Below are 27,084 nucleotides of genomic sequence, written 5' to 3' on the forward strand. Positions count from 1 at the left end.
ATCCGGTTCACTAATCACAGTTTACACACTCTTAAGCCAGTATTCAGACCATACACCATAAGAGAGCAAGCAATTTAATTATGAGATGAGCACTCAAGACATGACACTGTTGAAAAAATAAACAAACAAGAAAACAAATTATAGCAAGCAAAGTGTATCCTGCTTTGGACTTCCTCTGTGGCATATCTCTGCCTGTTGGCATTTCCTGAGTAAGACCCCAGTGAAGAGGGAACCCTCCCACTGCAAAACCCAACACACTTGCAGTTATGTCTGGCAGGGGTGTGTTCAGCTAAAGCCCAGCACAAATCACGGTAGTTGCCATAGCCGTTACTAGACCTTAACATTGCACTTTTCTGTAGTTTTGTTTTTTTTTGCCACTTTCTAACTCTTCCATTACACTCTGCTCTATATAGACTTTAAGATTCATTAATGAAATTTAATTGGTGAGTTGATTCACCCGTTAAACGTGATTAAACCATTAGTGCCTATTATTACCCCTCTTAATTAAAGAAATAATAAAAAAATAAATAATTCACTTAGTTCCATGTGTACTTTTATTAATACAACTGGCCAGTAGATGGCACACACACACTTCTCAGTTCTGTGGCGTTGTCCGATGAGCGAATCGATCTGTTGAATCGGTTCTTTTCGACAAATCAGGCAAGATTGACCCATAGGGAAAAAGTAAGTAACGCTTGTCCTCATGTTTCGCTTAAGTTATCCAGTTTACGGAGAAATACAGCTATGTGAACCTTCATTGCTGACATTAGAGTCACTCGCTAATCTCCACAATATAAAAAGGGATGGAAATTGATCTCACTTATGAATCACTGATTTGTTGAGTCACTTGTGAATCAATGATTTGTTGAGTCGGACGTTCGATGAATTCAAACAAGGATAGTTCTAAAGAATCGGTTCATTAAATGAATCGATCTTCCCGTCAGCTCGCGCATGAATATGACGTAGTTGAAAGTTTACATGTGCAGCGTGAGCGAAAATGGTTGCTGGCAGAGAACAGCAACAGCAGCAGGCTCATCGGCCTGGAATTTACAAACAGAAGAACAAGCAGCACAAACATGGAAAGCATCGAACCAAAGGAGAGATCGAGCGTGAGAACAAGGGTGAGTCTGGTTCCCTGAGTTTCTTTCTTTTCGCCGCGCCGCGTTCGCAGCGCTGCCTGGCTAACAACGTTAGCCAGACACGTGTTTACAGTCCAGGCACTTTTAGTGGCCAAAGAAGGGAACTGGATTACAGCAGACTCGTTTGGATATAGCTAGTTATTTGTTTTGTTTGTGGCTTGTTCTCAGTAGCCACTTTATCAGGTACATTTACATTGTATCTACGTTTATTGTCTGATCATGTCCACTTACCGTTTTGTAGCTTTACAATTAGAAATTGTAGTCTATCTATTTATTTGCTCAGTGTATCAGTCTTCCTTAACCTCGTTCATGAGTGCTTAGAACTAAGGTACCACTGAGCAGACATTATTTTGGGGGTGGCTCATTCTCAGCAGTGCAGTGACGCTGACATGGTACTGACATTTTATTGTGCTTGTGTTCAGAGTGGATAACACACATGCATTTTTTAGGCAAAGGATGGTACACCGACCAAAAACAACCAGCCAACAGCATCCTGTGGCCAAAACCTGACCACTGATGAAGAACTAGAGCAGTGGTCACCATCCTTGTTCCTCTAGATCTAGGCCTTCCTTCCTGCAGAGTCTAGTTCCAACCATAATCTGCTACACCCACTCCTGCAAATTGAGTTTTTCAGACATTCTTGCTTGGTTGAATCAGAAGCATTAGTTTTTAGTAAGGCGGGGCAGCATCTTAGGCGCACATTGGAACTAAACTCTACAGAAAAGTAGATGTTTGGGAGTAGGGTCGGTTACCACAGGGCTAGAGAATGAGCAGCACAAACTGCAGCAATGAGGAGCTATCTCCTCCAACTTTACATCTAAAGGCTGGACCACTCAATTTTAAAACTTCAGCAACACTACTGTATGTGATACAAATCCCAATAGCATACCACTGCCTTGTCAGTGCCACTGCAATGCTAAGAAGGATCCATCACCTAAATTATACCTGCTAACCGTACCTGATGCCAGTGGTGGCCCTGTGGGGTCCTGACATTTAATGAACAGGATGAAGGTTAAAGGGGGATAACAAAATATGCAGAAAAAGAGATGGAATACAATCTGTAATTGTAGAACTACAATGCACCTATATGGTAAGTGGACCTGAAAAATTGGAAAACAAGTGAGATGCAAAGTAAGTGTTTTAGTAAAGTGACCAGTGAGTGTATGTGGGCTGCACAGTTGAATCTGTGCCATAGAATCTTAGAAACCTTTTTCTATCTGAGGAGAGCTTGTTATTTTCAAGTACACTTAGCTCTCCGTTCCTAGAAATGCAGGATCTAATCAGAGAGATGGTATTTGGTAAGGGCAAAATCAATTCACTTGCTTTCTGTGAAATGTCTGCATCATTCAGGCAGAGTTGCTGTGGTGGCTCTATCCAAAAAGCAGAAGCGAGAGTTGAGGAAGATGGACCGGAGACATAAAGCCAACCAACTGCGCCGCAACAAAAAAGACACAGTAAGAAAATAAAGAAGCTCACCTTATCGCTCTTAACTTGATGTTTACATGATTTTGTGAGCAGTGTCTCTCTTTTGGCTTCTGCTAGGTGCTGACAGAGAAGCGTCGCTTGGGCAGTAGGGATGGCCCTCCTCATCTGGTGGCTGTCATTTCTTTGCATGCTGGTGTGGATGCTGGAGCTGTGACGCAGATACTGAGAGGAGAGGGGGTTGGTGGGGTGCTACATGAAGACCAAGGTGTCAGAGGGGCTCAGGACAGTTTTGGCCTGGTTCTTCCTCGTTTTAAACAGAGATTCACTTTCTACCGCTCAGACACAGGTACCTCTTTGCCATGTGGTTCAGCTAGAATAGTAGCAATAATAATATTTGATTTTCAGACATTGACATAGAAGTGAGTTGGAAATAGATTATTGTGATGAGCTCCCACTGCACACAGACATTTGGTGTAATTTAAGATCAGTACTGTGTGTATATATATATATATATATGTATATGTGTGTGTGTGTGTTATATATATATATATATATATATATATATATATATGTGTATATGTATATGTATGTGTTATATATATATATATATATATATATATATGTATATATATATATATGTATATATGTATGTATGTATGTATGTATGTGTGTGTGTGTGTATTTCTATATTCCAAAATAGTGTCATACGTTTGTTCTCTGTTGTGCATTTTACACATGAAGGACATGTAATAGTAATGTATATCATTCGGTGGGTGCTTTAGATTTTGAAATAAAAGTTCAATGATACAGAATTTAAATACATAGTACAATAGTATCGTCAATAGCGTAGTACTGTTTGTGTCTTTTGCTGTTATTTTAGGTGAAGAAAACAGAACAAAACATCCAGTACAAGCAATATCAGATTTATAACATAGTCTTTTAGCAGTACTCCAAAAGAATGGGATTTTTAACTTCATTAATGCAAACAAAAGTATTATTAAATGCTGTGATGTATCTGGAAAAAATATTGAGATTGAATTTTGCCAGCACTGTCCAGTAATAATGATGCATTTCCTTTACAGTTGAAGACAATAGATTGCTTCAAAATTAGTGCTTTCCCTAATCTGCTTTGCTCTTTAATTTGAATACCTATAATGCAGTCAAACAGGTGTTAAGTTGTTTGGGTACAGTCCTTTATGATTTGGCTTGTTTTCAGATTTAAGCAGCTTATGTACATAAAGGCAAACTCATGGCATGTTACATCCAATTAATAGAAGCTTCAGGGCATTTTATTGTTCTTTAGTGCCTACTAACAAAATCCATCATACATGGGATTTCACCAGTTCCACACATTATAAAAACGAACTCCGGCCATATAAAGTAGATCACATTTCATCTGTGCAGCAGACTTATGATTTTATATTTATATCATATAAGAGATGAGTCCTACATTGGTAATACTAATGAATGTATTGAACTCAGGTTTGGCATATAATCAAGGTTGGCTGTGAACGATGATGCTGTTATATAAGCTTTAACAAATGACAGTTGCAAACACGAAAACTGTGGTTTACTTTAAAATGAGGTTCCATTGCTCTTTACATAGCCTGCTGTTGTTTTAAATGTAATATGTGCTTGGTAGGCAGTTGATGAAATACACATTACGGTAGATTTTGTTTGGTAGAGAGTAATAGTGACCAAGTGCCTTAAAGCTTCACTTGGCTGGTAGCACATAGAGGAGTATATTTGAAAACATGTTTTATTATTCAGAAATATCCTGCCATTTATAAAGGCATTAGTGAGAGAGTAAAGCTGTGTTTTTAGATAAGCTTAAAGCTAGATCTGGCTGTTGTAGCACTACATGGTAAGGGGAATACGTAGTGTGAATATGTAGTTTAGTAAATAAACCCTCTCTTATTGAAAATGCTAAACGTTGATTTATGTAGAAGGCTGCTCTTTAATGTTAAACTGTCTTTCTCTGTTTTCAGCTGACGTGCATTCACTCTTGGATGTGGCTAAGGTGGCGGACACTCTGGTTTTTGTTCTGGAATCCACTGAGGGCTGGGACAGTTATGGAGAATACTGCCTTTCTTGTCTCTTCGCACAGGGATTGCCAAGTCATGGTGAGACAAAGCTCATCAGAGAGTCAGAGACTGTTGGCTTGTATCTGAGTCGCTTAATTGTAGATTGTCCATGCCATGTTTGTTAGCTGGATGCACAATTACTCTGCTTCTGCTTTGGCCTCTATTAGGGATGGGATAGCGTAAAAGATTCCCATCGTGATGTTAGATGTCGCCAATATTATCATATTATTTGGATATTGTTGCTGCACTAATAGGCATTGAAATAATTTCAATTTCAAAACCCCAGGTTTTAAACTACAAACCCAGTTCCAAAAAAGCTGGGCCAGTATGTGAAATGCCAGGAAAAAGCACAGATTGCTAAGTTTGGTTTGACCTGTATTAAATTGATATTGGTATTTGATGTTTTACCGTATGCACTTCACTGTTTTTTGTTAAGATACACTGATTCCAAATTTGATGCCAGCAACATGTCCCAGAAACGTTAGGATGGGAGCATGTTTACCACTGTGTTACATCATTTTCCTTTTTAACAACACCTAATAGTCATTTGGGAGCTGAAGACACAAACTGATCCAGTTGTGAAAGTCTAATTTCTTTGCTTATCTTCAGTTATACAGGTCTTGAACTGTGCAGCCATGCAGGTCCTTTGGTGTCGTACTTTGAGTTTAATAGGTCTCATTATAAGTTTATAATTGGAGACAGTTCTGGACTGCAGGCAGGCCAGTCCAGCACCCACACTCTCTAATTACGCAGCCATGCTGTTCTAACACAGGCAGAAACTGGCTTGGTGTTGGCATGCTGAAATAAGTGTGGACGTCCCTGACAAAGATTGTCTTCTAGAAGGCAGCATATGTTCCTCTAAAATCTGTTTAGCATTATTGGTGCCTTTACAAATGTGCAGGTTACCCATTAATACTTCCTATACTATGACAAACACTGGCTTTTGAATTTTATGCTGGTCACCATCTTCATGGTCCGTCTCCTTTTTGGCCCAGGAAATATGACACACATCATTTCCTCAACAGACCACAATACACGTTTCCACTAAGCATCAGTTCATTTCAGATGAGCTTGAACCAAGAAAAGTTGGCTACTTTTATGGATTCTGTCTTCACTGTGGATAGTACAGTCTTGCATTTTGTCTATGCAGCAACAGACGATGTTTATTAATAATGGTTTTATAAAGTATTCTGGAGCCTGTGTGGTGACATCCATCACAGAAACAGGCTGGTTTTTAATGCAATGCTGTCTGAGGGGTCGAAAGGTCATGTGCATTAATTTGTAGTCTTTGGCCTTTTCCATAAAGCACAGAGATTTGTCCTGATTCGATGATCTTTTGATATTGTTATGCACTGTAGAGAGTGAAATACCTATAATCTTGGGCTGAGGAGCATTATTTTTAAACTGTAGAATTTTTTGCTGATGGATTTTTGGAAAAATGGCAAGTTTTGACTCATCCTTGCTCATTAAAGATGCATTCCTGGATCGCCTGCATAAGATTTATTTTTTCACAACGTTCCCAGTCTTTTCCCAGTCAGTTGCTCCTGTCCTAACCTTTTTGGAGTGTGTTGTAGGCATCGTTTAATGACTGAATGTAGATTTTCAAATAGAAATTAAACTGGAAAGGTGAGATATTTAATATCTCCTCTTTGTGCTATTATGTTCACATACCGGTCAAAGTAGATTTATTAGTTACTGCTTTCTGTGTTTATTGGCATTTTAGTTTCTATTAAACCTCTCTCTTTGTAATACCAAAGAAATCACCTACAATCCAAATAATCACGAGAACAACTGATATGTGCTGTTCAGATGATTAGATTCTTTGGCCTGGTGAGAATGATCTGTAGGTAGACTGTTGTAGTTGTATGTCAGTACACTTCATTTTCTAAATGTATTTTTTTTTCCCGTGTTTCTCAGCATTGGTGTGTCAGGGCATAGCTGACTTGGCGGTGAAAAAGCGGACTGAATCCCGGCGTGCACTGTCCCGCTTAGCTGAGGCTCGTTTCCCAGAGGCACGTCTCTTCCCTCTGGATTCTGAGCAGGATGCAGTGCTGCTTCTTCGGCACCTGGGGGCCCAGAAACAGCGGCGGCTTGCTTTCCGCTCCCGTCGCTCACACATGCTGGTTCAGAACGCCTCTTACACCCCTAATAACTCCCAGGATGGCACAGGAGGTCCTGCCACAGGACTGGGGACCCTTCGTGTGTCAGGGTATGTCCGAGGCTGCCCCCTGCAGGTGAACAGGCTGGTGCATATTGCAGGCCACGGGGATTTTCAGCTTAGTCAGATCGACGCCCCCACAGACCCTTTACCCATTATTACAGCTGCCCCTCGCCCTGTGAAGCCAGCCAAGGGTGGAGATGTGGAGATGATGGTGAGTGGAAGCTGGACTCTTAAGGTATTTTACAGTGTGCCTGTAAAAAATGTGCACAGTGATGATCAGATTCTCAATCAGATATGCTTGTGTGATATTGATTTTTCCCTGCTTGCGATTTGTAATGTTGTAATCATCTAGAGCAGAGGTCACTAATAGGCGAGTTCGGACCCAGACGCTGTCCTATGTGGTCCTGGACCTATAACCGATAAACTATGGAGAATTATTTAATTTCGACAGGGTGCTCCTGTTTTAATCGCCGTAACTTTTCTAGCCTTTACGGTACCGGTTTAGTGACGTGGGAAACTCATAGACCAATTGCATGCGTTGTACATATTACACGTGACGCTACTCAGCCAATCAGATCTGTGCATTACGGTGAGCACTGAGACTCGAGTGAGTGATGCACACACAGGGGAGGGACGAGGCAAGACACAGCAGTCGGAGAAGAAAGTGAGTCAGAGGGAGGTTATTTCACATGGCGTGGTCTAAAAAGAGAAAACTGACAATATACATTGTTGAAATATGACTGAATTGTACTTTATTTGATTTTACATTGTTGTTGACTGTATAAGATGTTTATATAACTACTAGGCTGCTTCAGTAAACAGTATATGGCACCGAATCATAATGCAAGTTAGACATTATGATGTTCTGGACCTTTGCTTGAGGAAATTTTCTCTAACTGGACCTTACTGAATTTTAATGAAATACCCCTGATCTAGAGCAAATGAAGAGAAAAATAAAACCTAAAACCACAGTGTGGCGCTGTTGAATGTCATTAGGTTTAAGAAACAGGGGCATCATGAGACAGCACATTTCTGTCAAGCCCCTTGTTATGAATAATGCCATCTTGGACAAGCTTTATTCAGTTATTCATAAATTGTAGAAGTAGTAATAATAATAATAATCATAATAATAATATTAATATTGATAAAAATAACTTCATAATTATTGTTATTATTATTATTATTATGTTGAAGCTGTTGTGAGGGCATGCTGAGGGAGATGAAACTTGTTTTGGGCCAACTGAAGCTGTTTCTTGCGCTGCTAGTTGTTAGAAAACGTTGACCAGTGCTCTTGGTTTATAGAGTTTGTCACTCCTAGATTTAAGTTGTGCCTGAAACAACTCAGCCAGGTCCTTTTGAGTTTTTCGACCGCTACAAATTTGTTAGAGCTGTTATTGGTTGTGATGTAGGGGAGGTGACTTTTCTCCAGCCTCCACTCCTCTGAGGAAGCTTGTAGAGCAGCAGCTATTGTTTCTCATGTGTGTCTCTGGGAAATAGCTGGTCTTGAAGTATTTTGACTCGTAATATTTTGACTGGCCACTGATATTGAGCAGTAACAGACATGTATGGCTGTAAATTAATACTTGAAGTTAGTGCAAACTTGGCGCCATGACTCATTTTTTCCACATCAAACAAAGTTCCATGAAAGTGTAAAGCCAGCCCTGGATGATTACACAGGTTCAGAAGGTTACCGTCTTTTGTGATGACTCGTTTGTTTCAGTTCCTGCATGTTGTATTGTTCGGATTGAGTGGTTGACCTTTTTCATCAGGTGGAACCTAAAAAAAAAAATTGCCGCATTGGAGTTTTTCTGAACTAGTTCCCCATTATCTTTCTAGAATTATAATCACAACAGATGGGTTTGTAACAAGCCAACAGTGCCTATTTAAAAAAAATTTAACAAGCTGCTTAATGGTAAATGCAAAAGTAGTGAAACGATATAAACATAGTCAATGTCAAAGCAGTGTGAGAGTGTGTAGGGATGGTCGAGTCACAATCACCCAAGCTTACAGTCACATTCACACATAAGGGCTTTGCACACAAGATGGGTATTTTCCAATTAAAAATTCTAACCAAACATGCTATTCCTACAGCAACTTGCCCAGAAATGCTGTTCTGCGACTGCCTGTGCAGTCAAGCTGAAATTTCATTTGTGTTTTAAAAGTTTAAAAAGATAGTCGTTAAAAACAGCTCCCGCTCTTGAGATAAAAATGGCTGCTAACATGTTCGCAGTGTTTGTTTCTGAGCATTCTACATGTCAGTGTCTAACATAGACCGTACTTCTTTCTACTTTTCAAAATGAAGTGGCTCCAATAATGACACTGTCCTCCAATAGTACGGGTGATCAGACACAGCAGTACTGCTGGAGTTTTTAAACAACTCGGTGTCACTGAGAGTGAGAATAGTCCACCAACCAAAAATGTCCAGACAACAGTCCTGTGGGCAGCGTCCTGTGACCACTGATGAATGACTAGAGGACCTAGAGGATGACTAACACAAAATGTGCAGAAGCAGATGATTTATTGTCTTTGACTGGACAGAAAGTGGACACAGTGTTTTAAAAACTCCAAGCTCCAAACGTTTTTTTTGTATCTGATTTAGTATGCAAATACTAAACCTTGCTTTTGATTCACCTAAAGACGCGTAAAAAGGTATTATATTATGCAGTTATGCAAGGCATGAATATTTTGACAGTGTACTGACCCAGAGTTATGTGTACCATGCAGGATGGGAGTGCTGCAGAAATGAATGGAGCTGGTGGGGAAGTGCGAGTGCTCATGAAGGCTGACCCTTCTCAGAGAGAGAGCCTGCAGACAGAGGCTGAGGTTGATCCCATGGAGGGTGAACAAACGTGGCCCACTGAATCTGAGCTCCAGGAGGCTGAAGGTATAGCAGTATTGAGCTTCCAAAAGCTATACTAACTATACTCAACAAGAGCTAGGGATGTGCCTGTATAACAATGTAATATCATGATAATTACTTAAGCTTTTGTCAGAGATTACAGAATTATCATGGTATGATTCTAAGGGATTAAAAACACTAAGGGTTTAGTTTCTTGGACAGTGTGACAGCTTAGTGGGAGCATGTTAAACCAGAGTTACTCTGTGTATCTTAAACAAAAACCTCTGGTGAACTTGTTTGAATGAATGCAATGATAGTATTTCAAAGTGTCTGCGATAACTGTGTGTGTGCTGAGAATCTTCATCCTGCTAAATGTGAGTGTGTAAGTGTTTATTGGCATTTAATTAGAATTTGAAATTGGAGACATGCTTCTCAAACTACTGCAGTATGGAGGACCAGATTTGCCAAATTGAAAAAAAAATATATATATATATAATAAAATAAATGACTTAGTAAATTTAATATATAAAGTAGAATTGCAAAGAATAATGGTGGTAAATCTAAAAATAAATTAATATACATAACAATTAATATGTTAATAAATAAAATCTTACATAATATGTGCATTTGTCTATTTAGTAATTTCCCCTTCTCACTAATTTTTGTATTTATTTTTATTATTTATATCTTTTTATTAACCTTTTTTCTGTTTTTCTATTGATTTATTTTATTACTTTATTTCCATAACTATTCATTTCTATATTTATTTATTTCTCTATTTATTTCTGTATTTCTTTGTCCTTATGCTAATAAAGGGGCTGTCAGTCAATGATGTCACAGCGTCTTAATATTCCTATTGGTTGATCGATGTCAGACTCTGTAGATCGATTGTACATGTCTTGCTCTCTCAGCGGTAACTAAGGACAAGACAGTACCGTAATGGCTTCTTACAGGCAGCAGACAGTCAGAGATCTGAGACTCTCGGCTGATCTGAGAATGCAGGCCCAGATTATTCACTCTTCCGTTGGAGGCTGTGGCGGACAGTTTGCTCCATTTTGCTGCCTCTGCTGATACAGAGGTCGACCCGTAGTGCGCAGAACTTTGGAGGAGGTGGTTCAGCCTCTTTTTCTGTAAAATTCAGATCACACTCAGACATTTGGACGCCCTTCTCACATACTGCCTGTGGAAGCCATTGAGAGTTATTTATAAATTAATAAATTATTATTATAATATTCAGAAAATTAACAGTAATTATTTAAAGTGTGCAGAAGTGTGTTCTCTGTCGAGGATGTGCTTACTTATTTTCATTTAAAAAATGAGCAAGACAAGTAGTTTGACCACGGTGCCCAAAATTTACGTTTGACTTTATCTACATGATTGTGAAATCGTGTTTTTTGAGATTGTGCCAAAATTGGTAATTTTTTAGCGACGCATTCTTTTCATGTGCTCCTCAGTTCTGCAGACAGGTAATGGTAGGGATGCATCAATACCGATATTGATATCAGGTATCGGTCTAATACCACATTCATGTACTCATGAAAAGCCACATCCGATACCAGCTGATAGCATGTGACACAAGCCGAGTGTACACTGTGCTTTGCTGATGAACAAGTGTGCACTGTGCAGTGCTAATGAGCAAACGATTCAAGTGGGCAGTGAACGAGGGTCTGCTCAGACAGGGAAATGTCACTGACTCTGCAGTGGTCGGTCACTGTAAACATTGTGCCTTGGTATATTCCCACCAAGATTACACTGTGTGATTTTAGCCTGTTTTAAACAGGGATGCAGATGCAATCAGAACCCCTTCCCCAGAGCAAAGCGCAGGCGAAAAAAGTCGTCTTTTCAGTATTAAAGTCTGTCTGTGCCGGCTTTACTCTTTTAATGAATAGAATAGCGAAGTATAAACATATAATAGATATAATAATAATAATAAAATAACGTAGGCTGTAGAAGTCATATTGTCTTACTGTGTACATCACTGCCTGGTTTTAGTGGTCAGCAGCACTGCTGTAGCTCAGTTGTTTGCCCATTTGCGTGTTTGCATTTCATTCAAAATAAGACCCTTGCTCAGGCTATAGAGGACATTGAACTACAGCTTAACCAGCCAAAAAAAAGACTTCAACAACAAGAAATGTGAGCTCCTCCGATTAGCCTTGGATGTGATACCTGCTCTCACTGTGCTACAGAGAGTGCTGTTGAGACATCAAAACTATGAAACGTTCTTTGCTAACATCTAATACAAAAGTGCTTTTCTCATATATAACAAACCCACTCTTCTCCACTGCAACACTGCTCGATTCAAGGTAACTAATGCAGCATAGCTAGCTAATGCATGTCATTAAAATGAGCTACATTTTCAATTCATTATGGTATCAGACTTGATATCAGTGAGTACTAAAAACAAGTAGTCGTAGTCGGTCTAAAACAGTGGTATTGGTGCATCCCTAGGTAATGGATTAGCTGTGATACGTCATTGTGAGTTCAGGTTTGAGTAATAATTTTAAAGGAATGAAATGACAATTCTGTAATGATCTTTATCCTGAATGTTTAGAGGCCAGGAAGAACAGAAAGGTGGTGAAGGTGCCAAAGGGAACCTCAGACTACCAGGCCACATGGATCGTGGATGATGCTGAAGAGGATGGAGACGATGAAGAGGAGGATGACATGGACAGCTGTGATGATGATGATGATGACGACGATGCTGATGAGTTAATGGAAGATGGTGAAAATGAGTCTCAGGTGAGCCTGGTTAAGGCTGTTACTTATTTTTTTTTTTTGTCCAATGGAAAACATTTCTGAACATGAAAATAAATTCTCCCTTTAAAAATGATTGTGTCCAGTTAGGCCATTTTTTTTTAAGACTCTCTAGAAAGAACTGTGAACTATGTCCAGTAAATAAATCACAGGGTTTTTTAAAAATAAAAATGAACTAGGAAGTATGTAATTAGGTCAGGCCTGTAAACACAGCAATAAACTATCCATACGTGACTCTTTGACCCTCTGGACAGGCATTGGCATTATTTGTTTGTGCGTCACCATGGTGTTGTCCAAGGTGGCAGCGGAAGAAGGCAGTGAGAAATGAGGCCAGAGCAGGTCAAGCTAAAGTGCTCCTTGACTTCCACCGCATTTTCACCGCACAAAGCTGACAATGCAGAGCGCGGGCGTAAATATAGGCGGTGGGAGCGGGCGATTGGCTGAAATGGGGGCAAGGGGCGGGCACGGCGCTGGCGGAACACTGCATACGTGACTGGCTCTTTGTGCGCTGCATGGTGGAGAGGCATTGTTTGTTTTCTCAGCGTCTGCCTCTCAGCCCCAGTGCCAGGCTGCTCACCGCAACAATAGTGTTTGGAGCTGGAGGCCTGTCCCGAGAGAAGCCTCCCGTCTTCCTGCTCTTTGGACAGGGCTTCCTGTCGGGACCTGCGGAGCGGGCGGCCATTTATTTATACCAGCTGGGCTTGAAAGAGCAAGGGGGAAGCTCCTCATGTATGGAGGCTCCGTTAGATTTATTTTCTTTCAGCGCAATTAGCATGTCTCTGATGTCTGGGTGAGCACCAAAGAGGGCTTCACAATGCAAGATGTGAACAAGGAGGGAAGTGGTACCTCAGATGATTCGGGGAGATTATTTTTATTAGCGCACCTGTGATTGTTCTGCAGGTTGACCCCTCCGGGGTGTGGATTCACCCCAGCAGCGCGTCTTGCCCCTTTCCCTTCTCAGTGGCCACATGCTCTCCTGAAAAAGGCAATGTATATTTAGGGCCCTAGGACATCAAAGAGTAGTCCTTTGGATGAAGCTTGAGCCTGGTTTAGGAGAGAGAAGGATTTTTGAAGGAATTCCAGTTGACAGAAATAATGTCAAATCTGTACATTTTCAAATGCTGAAACTTCTGCTCTCATTGTTGCTTGTTAAATTCATCAGAGCTGGGGTCTGTCATGAAGCAGGATTCGTGGCTAAGCTAAGCCAGCCAACTTAGAAGCTTAGCACAATCTAACCCAAGATTTTCTGTCTCACGACAGTGGATTACTTTTTAATAGAATACATTGCCATGGCAACTTATGCTGCACACCTAATCTGCTCAAGGCCAAGTTAAGTTCAGGGTTTTGAGTCATAAACAGCTCTTCAGAGTGAGCTTCTGACCATGAGGCATGAGGAGGTGGACCTCTCTGTTGACCTTTTTCTTTCTCAATTGTGGTGTCAATCATGTGAAGTCTTGCTTTTTAGCGGAGGAGGCAAATTGTACTATATAGGTACATATATAAGAAGAGAAAACAATTACCACTCCATTAAACAGACTATACACAATAATCAGCATAATTAGATCATAATGTAAAAATACTAGTTCAGCTAAGTGGCTGATTTTTTGCTGATGTCCCTGGGCTGGCTAATGTGTAAAACATCTGAATATATTCCCTTTCTTAAGGATGGTGAAGCTGGCTGTGACTCTGGAAACGATGATGCTGATGACGATGAAGAGGAAGAGGAGATAAGCTCGACAGACCGTGTTGGAGCTGAGCAGAAATATGATGAAGCGATGGACAAGGCGGAAGAGGAAGACGGGCTCAAGTGTTATCGAGAAGCTCGTTCTCACGAAATGTTCCCTGATGAAGTGGACACCCCCATCGATGTGCCTTCTAGAACAAGGTAAGGATGAGGGAAAGATGTGCATGCACTGCACTGTGTTAATGCCTGTAAAAACCACCAATGAGTCCATTACTTCCCGCTGCTTCAGCTCAGCCTGTGCGCAGAACTGAGCAAAGGAATATTTCCTTCCTTGCAGGGGGGTTTGACACACTTTCAGTGGTAACGCTAGTACAGATGCTGTTAGCACAGATGCTTTTTTTGCCCTTGTTTTGTAAAGAGCGAAGGTCTGACTCACGGCTGTGTTTGTTTGTTTGGGTTTGTGTCTCAGATTCCAGCGCTACAGAGGTCTGAAAAGTTTCCGCTCGTCTCCGTGGGACCCCATGGAGAACCTGCCTCTCAACTACTCCCGCATCTTTCAGTTTCAGAACTTTGAGCGCACCCGCCGCCGTGTCCTGGCTGAGGCTGCAGCTGAGGAGGAGGGAGCTATGGTATGAGCGTGTGCACAATAACAGAAGAAAAGTTTCAAAACAGACAATTGAAAATATGTTATTATGCTTAAAGTCTTCAAAACAAAAAATAAATAATAGGGCTGGTATTTAAAAAAAAAAAAGTGATTTTCAGTCATGCTTAAAACCAGTAATATTTACATTTCATAAATCAAAATTGTAAGTATTTAAGGCTGAAGCCCAGCTGCCAGTGTGCAGTATTTTGATGTGATAGAATCTGTGTATCTAGACATCAAGAGTAACGAATTACAGTTGTTGTTCGTCGACAGAATGCCAAGGGTGGGCCAACACTGCAGTCCATTTAAATGGGGCCGCAAAAATATAAGCTTGTTTTGATGGTCACTGTGTAATTTAATGTGTTACTTCATAGCTTTGAAATCTTCTATTATTGTAAAATGTGAAATAATAGTAAAATATAAAGTTAGTTTGAATCATAACTTACAAGACATTTTTTCGGACGGGACATTGCTCAGAGTATTACGAACATCCCAGAGCTTTCTAAAGCTGCTGTAGAGATGTTGATGTGCTGTTTGGTTCTGCAGGTTGGCTGGTATGTGACTCTACACATTGAGGACGTGCCTTCCTCAGTGATGGAGAGCTTTCAGGCAGGCAAACCTCTGGTACTGGTCTCTCTGCTTCCACATGAACAGAAGGTATCTTTCATCTTAATTCTAAATTGGTTTCAGAGGTGCAGCTGCAACAATGAAGTGAACCATGCTTTATGCAGAAAATGTAAACACTGAATGACTGCGAACATTTATATATTATTTAACTTGAAGTTATTGTTAACAACATTTGAGCAGAGGAAAATGTGCAAGTGAATATTATACATTTATGTGTTCTTCTACATGGGGAAATAGCAGAACTCTGATGCTATGTTTAATCACATCAGTGCTCAGATAATTATTTCTTGCTACGACTATTAACCAATGAAGTTTAAATAATGACCTATAATTATTTAAACAAGATGTTCTGCTGGGAGTAAAAGCCATGTTCCCTCACTATGTTCCCCTGTGTAGATGTCAGTGATGCATGTGCTGGTGCGGCGGCACCCAAGTTGCACAGAGCCTACAGCATCTAAGGAGGAGCTGATATTCCAGTGTGGCTTTAGACGCTTTCGAGCCTCTGCCCTCTTCTCCCAGCACACCTCTGGTATGACCCAGCTGCCATGAATTTCCTGCTGGTTTTATCTTGGACTACATTGTGTGAACATTTAATTACAAATGGACCAAAAGAAGTTTTATGAACCTTTTTTTTTTTTTCATCCTCCTATAAAGTTACCATTGTTGAGATTTTCTTACTACAGTAATAGTATGTTTTGGAGGGGAGAAGGTATTCCCTTATGTAATAAGCTAGTTTTCCCTGTGTTAAGTCCCAGTACTGGCTTGTCGCACTGCAGATGAGGGATTAGTGAGCGTTCACCCAAGGCTGTGAGCTGACCTATTTGTCTGTGTAGGCGACAAGCACAAGATGGAGCGTTTCCTGCGTGTCGATGCTCCTACGGTTGTCTCTGTGTATGCCCCCATCACCTTTCCCACCACTGGGGTCCTGCTCTTCAAACAGAGGGCCAATGGTAATTGAGATACTTCTACAAAGTTACAACAATGAGTTTATGAGTGTAATAAGTTGATCATTGATTGAAATCTCCTCCTCCTACAGGAATGCAGGACCTGGTGGCCACGGGCAGCTTGCTGAGCTGTGACCCCCGGCGTGTGGTGCTGAAGCGGATCGTCCTGAGTGGACACCCCTTTAAGATCAACCGGCGTTCTGCTGTTGTCCGTTACATGTTCTTTAACAGAGGTGAGAAGAAAGGCTTATTAAAGGGGAATTCCGTTGATTTCTCTGAATTTCATGCTGTGTGTCATGCAGTGCATGCAGATCAATGCAGAGGTTTTTTTAAGAAAAATTGTCCATTCTACACAAATGTCCTCCTTGTATTTCTTTATAACGTAAGCGATAGGAGCCAGGGGTCATGATGTCACCAGTGAAAAGATTTTTTGCTTATTATGTAAATCAGTGGTTTAGTTGGTCCTTGGAATTCCTCTTAATCTGCAATCAGTTCATATGCTCTAGAACAACTCATACAAGTCTGCATTTGTAATTTTGTGCAGCCTAAAGAACATTAAATGGCCCATTTCAAGGAAAATAAAATATTCCTAACTTTTTTCAATTAAGAGTTTGATGTAGTAATACGAAATATTCCTAAAATTTCACAAACATACAGATCACTCTCCAATCCATACAGCCCATTTATGGAAACTAGGCTGCAAAAACAGCCTATTTTGAATTCGTTGTTTCTGTGATGTCCCTAAAATCAATACATTTACAAACATCCTCCTATTCAGTCTACCACTTTTAACAGACTTGGCCCCTCCCATTCATGCTGAAGTTATAAGGAGTGTTACAGCCCAGACTGCTTTTTGAAAGAGGTATAACACAGGGCAGTTAATTAGAATAGAGCTCATTTAATAGATCAGTTGTAAAAAAAAAAAACTATTTAATATCAAGGGATAAAGAAAGGTGGGAGGATGGTCGTATAAAAATTAAACATGACTGCTTCTGGTACATAAAGCCTGCGATAAAGTATAATAAAATGAAGGATATGGGCCCTTTAAGAAAACTCTGTCTCTGGCTTTGGATGTTTACAAGTTTTGTTGCTTTCCTCCAGATGATATCTTGTGGTTCAAGCCAGTGGAGTTGCGCACCAAGTGGGGCCGAAGAGGACACATCAAGGAGGCCTTGGGTGAGGAGGGGGGAAAAGCATATACTAACAACGTTGTCCTCATCAATCATAATATTGAAATAAACTTAAAAAAAAAAAGTCTCAAACTGTTCACGTAGAAAAAGATTGTTGAGACGGCCTTAAGTTTGTTTTACAGAATGAAACTAATCCATATTTTTCTATGTTCCGTTTTCTATGCAGGTACTCATGGGCACATGAAATGTGTATTTGACAGTCAGTTGCGCTCCCAAGACACAGTTCTCATGAACCTGTACAAGAGAGTGTATCCTCGTTGGACATATGACCCCTATGTGCCTCCAGCTCTACCCTGGGTCAAGAAAGAGGAGCCAGAGAACCTCCATGACATTGACATGGAATAGAAGCAGGAGAGATAATTATGGACTGACAGGTGCAGTGGACATGATGTCCAGTGTGATGGCTACTAGCACACTATATATGGATATAAGAAGAATAAATGATTTGATGAAATACATTTTGTCATTTTGTTGTGGTTGAATGTCATTTCCAACGATGGCCACTAGATGGCATACCTGTATTAAAATGAAGGTGCTTGATGGAACTGTTGACTGGCTGGTGTCTATGCACGGTCTTCCTGTGGCCTTTTCTGAAAAGAATTTAATGAGGTCTGAAATCAGTGAAGACGTAGATAGATATAAAGCGTACAACTGATGAAGCCATCTTTAGGACATACCACCACAAAACCTGTGCAGTTGATTCTCTATACTCTGTGTATTTGCTGTATGTATTTGATGTGCAGTTTCTATTAGCATAGCAAGTAACACTGAGGGAGACTGAGCCAAATTCCTGCTGAAACCTCAAGTGATAGTGTCCCTGACTTTATGAGTGGATCATGGGTGAAACCGCATCTAAACACTAGTAGTAAATACTGTCATTGTGAGTTTTCATTTCTCATCCTCTAACTCTAGACCAAACCTCACTGGAAGATAATCGCCCTCAAAAATGTCCGACCAGCAGTGAAGCCTGCAGTCATTACCCTCGGCTGGCTGCTGTCGCTCGGACGCGCTGGAGTGAGTGAAGCATGACCATCACTGGCACATGTACATGCAGTGTCCCATAACTCACTTTTAACTGACTGCGGCTCTGCACTCTGTGGGTCACAGTGGCCCTCTGTGCGTCCTCACAGTGTAAGCTTATGGCTGCAGTCTGGAGCCGCTGGCTGCGATCACTGCTCCCACTTCCCGGTGGTCCATCTGACCTGAAGCCCCTTTTTCACCACCATTCACACTCGTGCACACACAGAGCATGGCCCCGCTCTTGTTTTCGCTCTGGATTCCCAAATGCTTTTCTGCATACTCTTTCTCTCCCCCTCTCCCCCCACCAATCCTGTGCTTTTTCAGTCTTCTGAGAAACAATGATTTATGGTTTGTAATATTTATCATAAAACAGTGCTCTTGCATGCTTGCAGCTACATGATTCATCCCAGGGTTCTGCTGGGACCCACACCACAGACGCATGCCAATATGTCTGGGAAAAGAGAAGGTGAAGACTTGGGCTTGGAAAGGCAAGCGCGGTCCAAGAAAAGAGAGGATCAAAAGTTCAATATGTGCATTTTTTTGCACACTGTGAATTTGATTACGGTGGAAAAAAGTCAAAATAATGATAAAACAATCGCACAAGGGTAATACTTCTTTATTGCCTGGGGGTGCGCTTGGAGCTCTGGACTGTTAAGTCGAGGCACTCAATTTATTTTCTTGTTCATTTTTTAGCCCTAGTGCACTTGGGGCATTGAGCCGGGATGTGTTAAACACATCTTTTACTTGAACGGGTGTGGTGCGCCCGGCCAAATGTTCATGATCTAGAGAGGAAATCTAATCCTCCCACGCTGGAGATTGTCCTTAACTTTAAGCAACACATGCATGGAATGTGAACGGGGAGCTTTTCCTCCAGGGCTGCACCGCTCACCCGAAAAGCATCTCTGCCAGTTTTGGAGGGAAATGTTCGGGTTCTGCGTGTGCTGAGTGAAAGTGAGGCAAGCTGAAGAGATGTATGGGATGCCTCATCCATACCGTGGCTGGACGGGGCCAAATCGGGGCCAGAAGGAGTTAACGCTGGTGGCTGTGGGCCGCTTTGGAGCAGGAATGTCCTGCGGTTCCTAGTTCACTGCCACCACACTCAGCTGGCTTCCACTGAAGATATAATGGGTGAGAAATTTTTCCGTTGGAAGGGGATAAGGAGGGGGTGGGAAAGAGACAGAGAGGGAGAGAGAGAAAAAAAGATGGAGCATGGAGTTGCAGAGAAGAGATAAGAGAAGAACCACTGCCTGCTTAAGGCTGGATGGAAAACAAAAGACCGAGAGCAAGAAGAAACAGTACTCGTCCTGCACAGATTGGCAAAGCAGGAATAAGCAAAACAGTCAAAGTGGAGGAGGCAGGGGGTGATGGAGTGGTGGTGATGGTGGGGAGGGGAGAGTGAGAGCAAGCCTCGACAGTGTGGGCGAGGGAGATGGAGAGCGAGAGTGGCTGGCGTTTATGGATAGCAGATGTGGCGCTGTGGGGTTTTGGCAGGGGCCCACTGCGCCTCAGTCCCGCACCGGCTGGGTGGCACCGGGGTGAGAGTGAGGTCAGCACACCGCAGCATATAGCCTATAAAACACACAGAGAGAGAGAGAGCAAGAGAGACGGAACAATCAAGAGAAGACAGCATGGAATGCTAAAATCCTCTTGCATAGCTTATGCAGAGCCCCTCAAATCCACTGCTGCAACACCTCTATAGCTCATTCACTGGCTAATGCAGTTTTAAGTGTACTGTAAAAGAGCCAGAGGAAGAACCTTGTAATCCATGTGGCTTTGCCCTGACCTCATGAGTTGATTCTTCCCAACCCCAGGCATTCAAATAGAGCCTATAAGTAACTTTGAATGGAGCTTGAGATGAACACCCCCTCGACCCTATTTGCTAATAACTGCCTCATTACCCAAGGCTCCTAGAACTGATGTTTTCAAACCTTCGCTGTCATTTTTTTTCTCCCCACCATTTGAAAAAGCCATCTGCCATTTACATTGAGAGAACATTTTACAATAAACGGACCGATAGAAATGGTCAGAATAAAATCTTGTTGCATTAATGTACACTTTGTCCTTCTAATATGAAGTTACTTTTTCAGAGATGCAAGGTTTTGTTACAACAATGATGATATTTTTATGTTTTCCCACCTATAACTAACTAATCATCTAAGCATACAACAGTTTTAACTTTCTTGATGCTGATTCCAATGTCTGAACATCTGAACTCCGATACTGGCCAATACTGATCCGATACTCCAATATCAGTGCTCTTTTAAGGCACTTATGTTTCGTCATAGCAAAGTGCATACACACAAATATACAGGATAAGCTAACATGCTATAGAGGAGACTATGTTGAAATTGAACTGTAATTGTGCCAGGTCTTTTCTCAGTGGCAATTCCCACCTGTTGGCTAGGTGTTCCCCAATCACATAATGCTACCTAGCTGGATGAAGTTTAGCACATGATTCCTATGAGACATGTAAAGCTAGCCCCCACATCTTTTCGCAGTGCCACAACATGCTTGGAGGAGAACGCTAACTGCCAATTCTTTTACCTCGGCTAACAGGGCCCAGGTTGGCTAGCATCACACTAAGTGGGCCAATTATGCTTGCTTGGACGCCCAGCTTTGGATGACTGCCGCATTAGCAAGGATTGAACTCCCAGATCTCCCAACAGTAGGCCCAATGTATTGGTGGTTCTGCCACTGTCTGTCTGGCCGATATCTGATCTGTTTATTAAGTTGCTAAGCTATCCCAGGACAAATCCAGTATACCAGATCAGCCCATTGCTGTTATGAGCCAATTAGAAAGTATTAAAGTGGGTGTGTTAAAGCCAGAGTGAGACACACTAAAATGTGCTGGATAGCAGGTACTACAGGACCAGGATTGGGAAGCACTGGCATGCAGTATTTAAAAAACAGTATTCCAGAGCTAAATCACATGTTCCACTATTTGTCTTTTGGTCACCCTTTCTACTGCCAGTTCGGTCGCCTTTGTTATGCAGCTATCTCTTTGAACCTCTCTCGTTCTTGTCAAACCCCTTTCTTTTCCTCCTTTAGCCTGGTCCTGACTCGCTGGTTTCCTGGGGCCTGGCCAAGGCGTGTGTCCCCGGAGGAGCCAGAGAGGAGATGGAGAGAGAGAGGGGGCAAAGCAAGGGCTCAGAGACAAGCTCCAAAACCACAGCTGCAGCAGCAGCCCTGCCTTTGCCTTCCCCTTCCTTTCCTCTCCCCTCACTTCACTAAGCAAGGGAACTGGCCTGGCACACTCCCCAGCTCTGCCATTAATCAGAGGGAGAGGAGAGGGGTAGTGTGTGCGTCTGTGTGTGTGTGTGTGCTGATAGAGAGCTGGCGGGAACGGGGGTGGTGGTATGGAGACCAGGACCTCCCAACAAAGCTGAAGAGTTCACCCAGCGAGCGAACGAGGGAGGGAGGGAAGGAGGCTGACAGACGAAAAAGCCTGGTGCACAGATTGCGACTTTGTCAGCAAGAGAGAGACTAAGAGGACGAGAGAGATACGGACAAACAGAGCCGAGCACTTGGACGGATCTGAGATGGAGCGAGACGGAGTGGGGAGAGAGGGAGCAAGAGAGCGAGAGAAAGAGAGAGAGGGAGAGGGCAGCGGAAACAGACCTGAGGTCCGCTGAGGAGGAGGAGCAGAGTGTCCAAGATTCTGTCTATCATAGCGTATAAACATGGAAAATCTCACGGTTCAATACAAACAGATGTAGAATGTGCACTTTTGTCTCATTAAGGCAACTCGGTGAAAATAGTTGTTCACATCGTGCCTCTTTAATGTATATCCCAGATGTCAGCTCTGCCCTTCCATTCAAGGTCTCCACACATTACTGTGCTGCACTTATCAAAACAGCTCAGCAAGCATCAAGTCCAACCTATACGTTACAGTGATGTGCATGTGGTTTAATGGCTTTCATCGACAGCGTTCTGAATGTTTCAAAACAAAAGCTATGTCCAAAAACCGTCCTGTTCACTGTGTAGTGCACTATTTTGGAAGTAGTGTCTGAAAATGTGGTGGAGAATCCGGCACAGTTTTACAATCCCACAAAGCACTGCAATAGGTAGAGTACAAACTGTGACTGAAATTTCATTTTAGGGCACTGTTACATACACTCTTAGGTTTAGTCCAAATCATGAAATGGAATTCCAGATTGAGTTTGAGGGAACTACACTATCCCACAATGCACTCAATTTCTAGTGAACACCATACATTGCTACATCAGCTGAATGCATAGTCTTGAGCGGCCAGACATGATGTTCATAAACAAGGGTGCAAACCTACACCAAAGTATCTGTTTTAACATCTGGAATACAATCAGTAATGCTAGCGAAACAAGCTAGCTAGCAAAACGCTACTGTTGCATGTAATGTGCACGTGACATATATCTATGTGCATACACGTCTGTATGTCCTCTTTTTCCAGGATAGTTTCACTTTTTGGGATTTTAAAAACTCGTCTGGCCAGGATTTCTAAGTTGCCTAAAATGTCTGGGATTTGGTTTTGCTTTCATGTTGACATTTCCCTTCTACACTCTGCCCTGTGGTCCCTCCTTCCTTGGGTTGCCACCAGTCCAGGATTTCCCTGGATTGTCCAGGTTTTTGGTTGCCTGTCCAGGAAAAAATAATTACAGCTTTATCATATGTTAGTATTTCTTATGATGTTTAAAGTGCTTCTTGCTATCCAGTCAGATCACTTATAAGCAAAGAAAGCATTTGGTTAGTTCAGATTACTCCTAATGCAGGGACAGTTGTTTGAGAAAGGTGTGCTGCTGGTGACATATTTAGGTAATAACAAGTATTTTAAGGCTACCTCAGAAGATTAGGTCCTATAGCGGGGCTCTACCTACTGCATTGTGAGCATAGTTATCTGTTTGCTAAATTTAGTAAAAAGTCAATCACTGATCAGTGTCCAGGGATTTTACAGGGCTGAAACCCTACTCCTGCCCCCTGTGTCCTGTTTTGAAAATGAAAATATTGTCTGGCAGGCTTGTTGTCTGTCAGACAATGTTGATGAGCGCACCATCACCCCCTACTTTGAGCTTCAACTTCAAGAGGCGGTGGACTGGTTTCGAAATTTCACACTCAATTGGTACCACCATAATAAGTCTATGTTCCCACCCACATTTACCCCAAAATTTCTTACGGTTGCCCCCTGACCTTCTTGTTATGAGATCACATCTGGCCCTGCTAGACTACTGAATGTGGCCTAAAGTGCATTGCAGGTCTCTTGTTGCTAAGTGAGAGACAAAGAAACGTTAGCTAATGTTAACCATTAAGTGAAACGTATCAAAAACGAAAACTTAAAACTAAAAACGAAACTTGTCACTCCTTTGACTCTCTGTTGAACTGTGAAAAAGGCAACTACAGTTAAAAATGAATGCGTGTACTTCCTGCCCCTAATCATATAGCAGAAATACTGACTTGTAACTGTTGGTTACTACAAACATGGACCAAGAGTTAAATGTGCAGCCTAGTCAAGTTTAGTACTTTTTTCCAGTCCTCCTCCTCTGTACAGTACACTCATGTCTATGGCTTTGAAAAGGAAGCCAAGTTCGGCCTCCTTCAAGCAACTATTGTTGGTTTGTTTATGTGACTGGTGAATACTGATGCACATGGATGATGAGAGAATGTCTGAATTCCTTTATTGATGGATGCATTTTAAAGTAATTGTGCAAACTAAATAGTCTTCCCCTATGTAGGTTAATACTAATGGCCGTGTAGCAAAGTGCTGAGCAAACTTTGTTAGTGTACCAAATCGTTTATCATGAATTCTCTTCCTTATAATAGCGCTCTATTTAGAGCTGCTTCTCCAAATATAGGAAATAGTGGTTGTGACTATTTTAAACACAGTGATGCTCTTCAAAAGTAAACAGTAATATGTTAGTCATTTTATTTTTACTTTTTGCAATGTGCAATGACTCCAAACATCTGATCGACTGCACCATCTGTTTGCCAGCTTGTGTGCAAGAGTTTCAGCATGCAACATTATCAACATGAATCAGCTGAAAGTTGGGCTGTATGCGACAGTGAGGGAGTACGGTTGTTTGCCATTCCAGTACAGGGACACTTCCCTGAAGGAAGGTAAGCAGTTCACGCAGAGTACACACACACAAACACACACACGCACACTTTCTCTGTGGGCCATGGCCCCCCGTCCTCCACATACACTTTCTGATTATCCAGGTGGGAGTGAAATCTGAAAAACCTAAAGCACTTCCAACCTGCTCCCCTCACCCCCAAAGGGCCTCCCAACATGCTTGTCTGCTGACATCACTGCGCAGGGACCTGGCAATGCAGTCTCTCTCTCTCTCCTCCCTTTGCTTCAGTTGCTCTCCCTCACTCTGTCTTTCTGCTTCCTGCCCCCATGATGTCACACGCCATATGGTTTTCAGCGAAAATCAAGCCGGAAAAGAGATTTAGTTGGTGGACTGGAGAGGAGAGAAAAGGAGGAGGTTCGACGAGGGCTGTGCATAGGACACTGAAAACAAAAGGCCGCTCTTCCCTCTTGTGTGTGTGTGTTGGGGGAGTGGGTGTGTGCAAACGGCTGGTGAGTGTTGGGCTAATGAGGAGAGAGCAGGCAACAGGCATTAGAGAGCACTCAGCGGGTGGCCATGTGCCGTGCAGATGCCCATCTGGCCGTTCTGCGCGCACCCAGAGAGCCAGCATCCATCAGCGCCACCGCCATACTTCACCAGCTCTGTACCAGGCCTGCTTTATTTGAAATAAGAGTTTAGTATACTTTGTAAAATTTGTTGAGTATATACTGTGCAAAAACAGCCCATTATGAGTGTTTTATGTTTGCGTTGACAACCATGAACATATTTACATATGCCTGCCCATTCTCATTAAAGTGCCATTGTATCACTGTAGCCTTCCACAGAGTCCAAACATCCAAAAGAAGTGGGCAAAGTTTATGTTTTTTGACATCCTTGAAGATTTTAGTTGGAACAGTTTAATTGCGTACATTTAATTCTGGACTGCTTTCTGAAGGAGGCTCAGTACAGGCTGGCCTATCAGAGGTCATTAAGTAATATCCACAGCTTAAAGCCACAGATACAAAAATAACCTGTTAAATTCTAAAGAACAGAATTTCTGCTACTTTAACCACATATATGCTCTAAGTGAATTTATACAAGAACAAATGTAGAATATGAGCTCTTTAAACAAGCCCCAATGACACCCTGAGACTAAAAGGCCTCGTTTCAAAGTGACATCTGGTAACAATAGATAGAGAAGGAATTTTGTGAGAGTCACACCACTGGGCTGTGCAGAGAAGTGGTTGGCTGGCGAGTGGCGTACATGCCTTTCCCCTCCGATCCTGGCGTGCCCGGTTAAAGCCCGCGTTCACATCATTGCTATCAATCACGGCAGCCTCTCAATTTAGGCTTTCATCTCCGGTGGATGGTGGGGGCTGCCAGTGCGGGACGAAGGCGGGCGTCGGCCAACGTTTGCGCACAAAAGGCTGGGGCGATGCAAATGATCTCCCTGTGCGTGCCCATGCACTAAAGCTGTCTCACAGCATCTCATTACAGTGACTTAGGACAGGGTGTGTGTAAATGTTGGGCCTACCGCTCAATTTCTGGTGAGATGTTGGTTCTCGGGGGTGTGTCTGGCAGGCAGCGACAGGACGGTGCTCATGTGGGGATCTCAACAGTGCTGACCACAAGGAAAGAGAGAGTGCTCATCACACTGCCATGAAGATTACACTCTGGGCCTGGGGGTGCGGTAGGGTTGCCAAGTCTATTGGATAGCAATCCAGAAAATTTTTTTTTGGACAGGAGGAGGTGTGGTGAGGGTTACTGCCACTGTTAGTCTGGCTGTTGATCTGGTGCTCCAATGACACCTTCTTATCATCAACATCTTGTTTAACAGCTATAGTACTCTAGTACTATGTAGGTGACTGTACAGTAGTACTACACAACGTTGGAAAGTAACGCACTACCTGTGATTTGGATTACATAATTTGATTAAAGCAATTATGAACTTGTAATCGGAGTAGGACACCTTAAAAATAGATGCAATGAGATTATATTTTTGAGGATTATTGTTTTTAACCTCTCAAAATCCCAGGCCTAATTCCAAGGCTTCTTATTCAGTAACTAATTTCAAAAAAGTTGGGACAGTATGTGGAGTGCTGATGGAATCAGAAAGCAGTGATTAGTTATCAGACATTCTGTTTGACCTGCATTAAATTGAAAATAGTACAAAACACAATATTTGATATTTTATCTTATGAACCAAATGGTTTTATGTAAATATTCCTTCATTCCAAATGTGATGCCTACATAAAGTTGGGACAGGAGGATGTTTACCACTGTGTTACATCACCTTTCCTTTAAACAACACTTGTTTAAATGTTTGGGAACTGAAGACATCAAGTGATCCAGCTTTGAAAGTGGAATTTTTTGCCATTGTCTTCAGCTGTGCCACTGGACAGGTCCTTCATTGTTGTATTTTGCACACGTTTTCAAAGAGAGACAGTTCTGGACTGCAGGCAGGCCAGTCTAGCACCTGCACTCTCTTATTAAGAAGCCATACTGCTGTTGTAACACATGCAGAAAGTGACTTGCT

At 42.0% G+C, this 27,084-nt stretch overlaps 1 protein-coding gene across 1 annotated transcript; it reads left to right on the plus strand.

Moving 5' to 3' along the window:
• Positions 1-947: 947 nt before the first annotated feature.
• Positions 948-17,946, plus strand: tsr1 (TSR1 ribosome maturation factor). Its single transcript, XM_036562034.1, has 15 exons — positions 948-1,121; positions 2,490-2,593; positions 2,682-2,910; positions 4,553-4,687; positions 6,566-7,020; positions 9,534-9,693; positions 12,200-12,387; positions 14,067-14,287; positions 14,556-14,715; positions 15,276-15,386; positions 15,753-15,885; positions 16,190-16,306; positions 16,393-16,533; positions 17,402-17,476; positions 17,657-17,946. The coding sequence occupies exons 1-15, from the start codon at positions 998-1,000 to the stop codon at positions 17,833-17,835; spliced, it is 2,532 nt and encodes an 843-aa protein (XP_036417927.1). The 5' UTR covers positions 948-997; the 3' UTR covers positions 17,836-17,946.
• Positions 17,947-27,084: the final 9,138 nt, after the last annotated feature.

Source organism: Colossoma macropomum, unplaced genomic scaffold (genome assembly GCF_904425465.1).
Source record: "Colossoma macropomum unplaced genomic scaffold, Colossoma_macropomum, whole genome shotgun sequence".
NCBI classification, from domain to species: domain Eukaryota; kingdom Metazoa; phylum Chordata; class Actinopteri; order Characiformes; family Serrasalmidae; genus Colossoma; species Colossoma macropomum.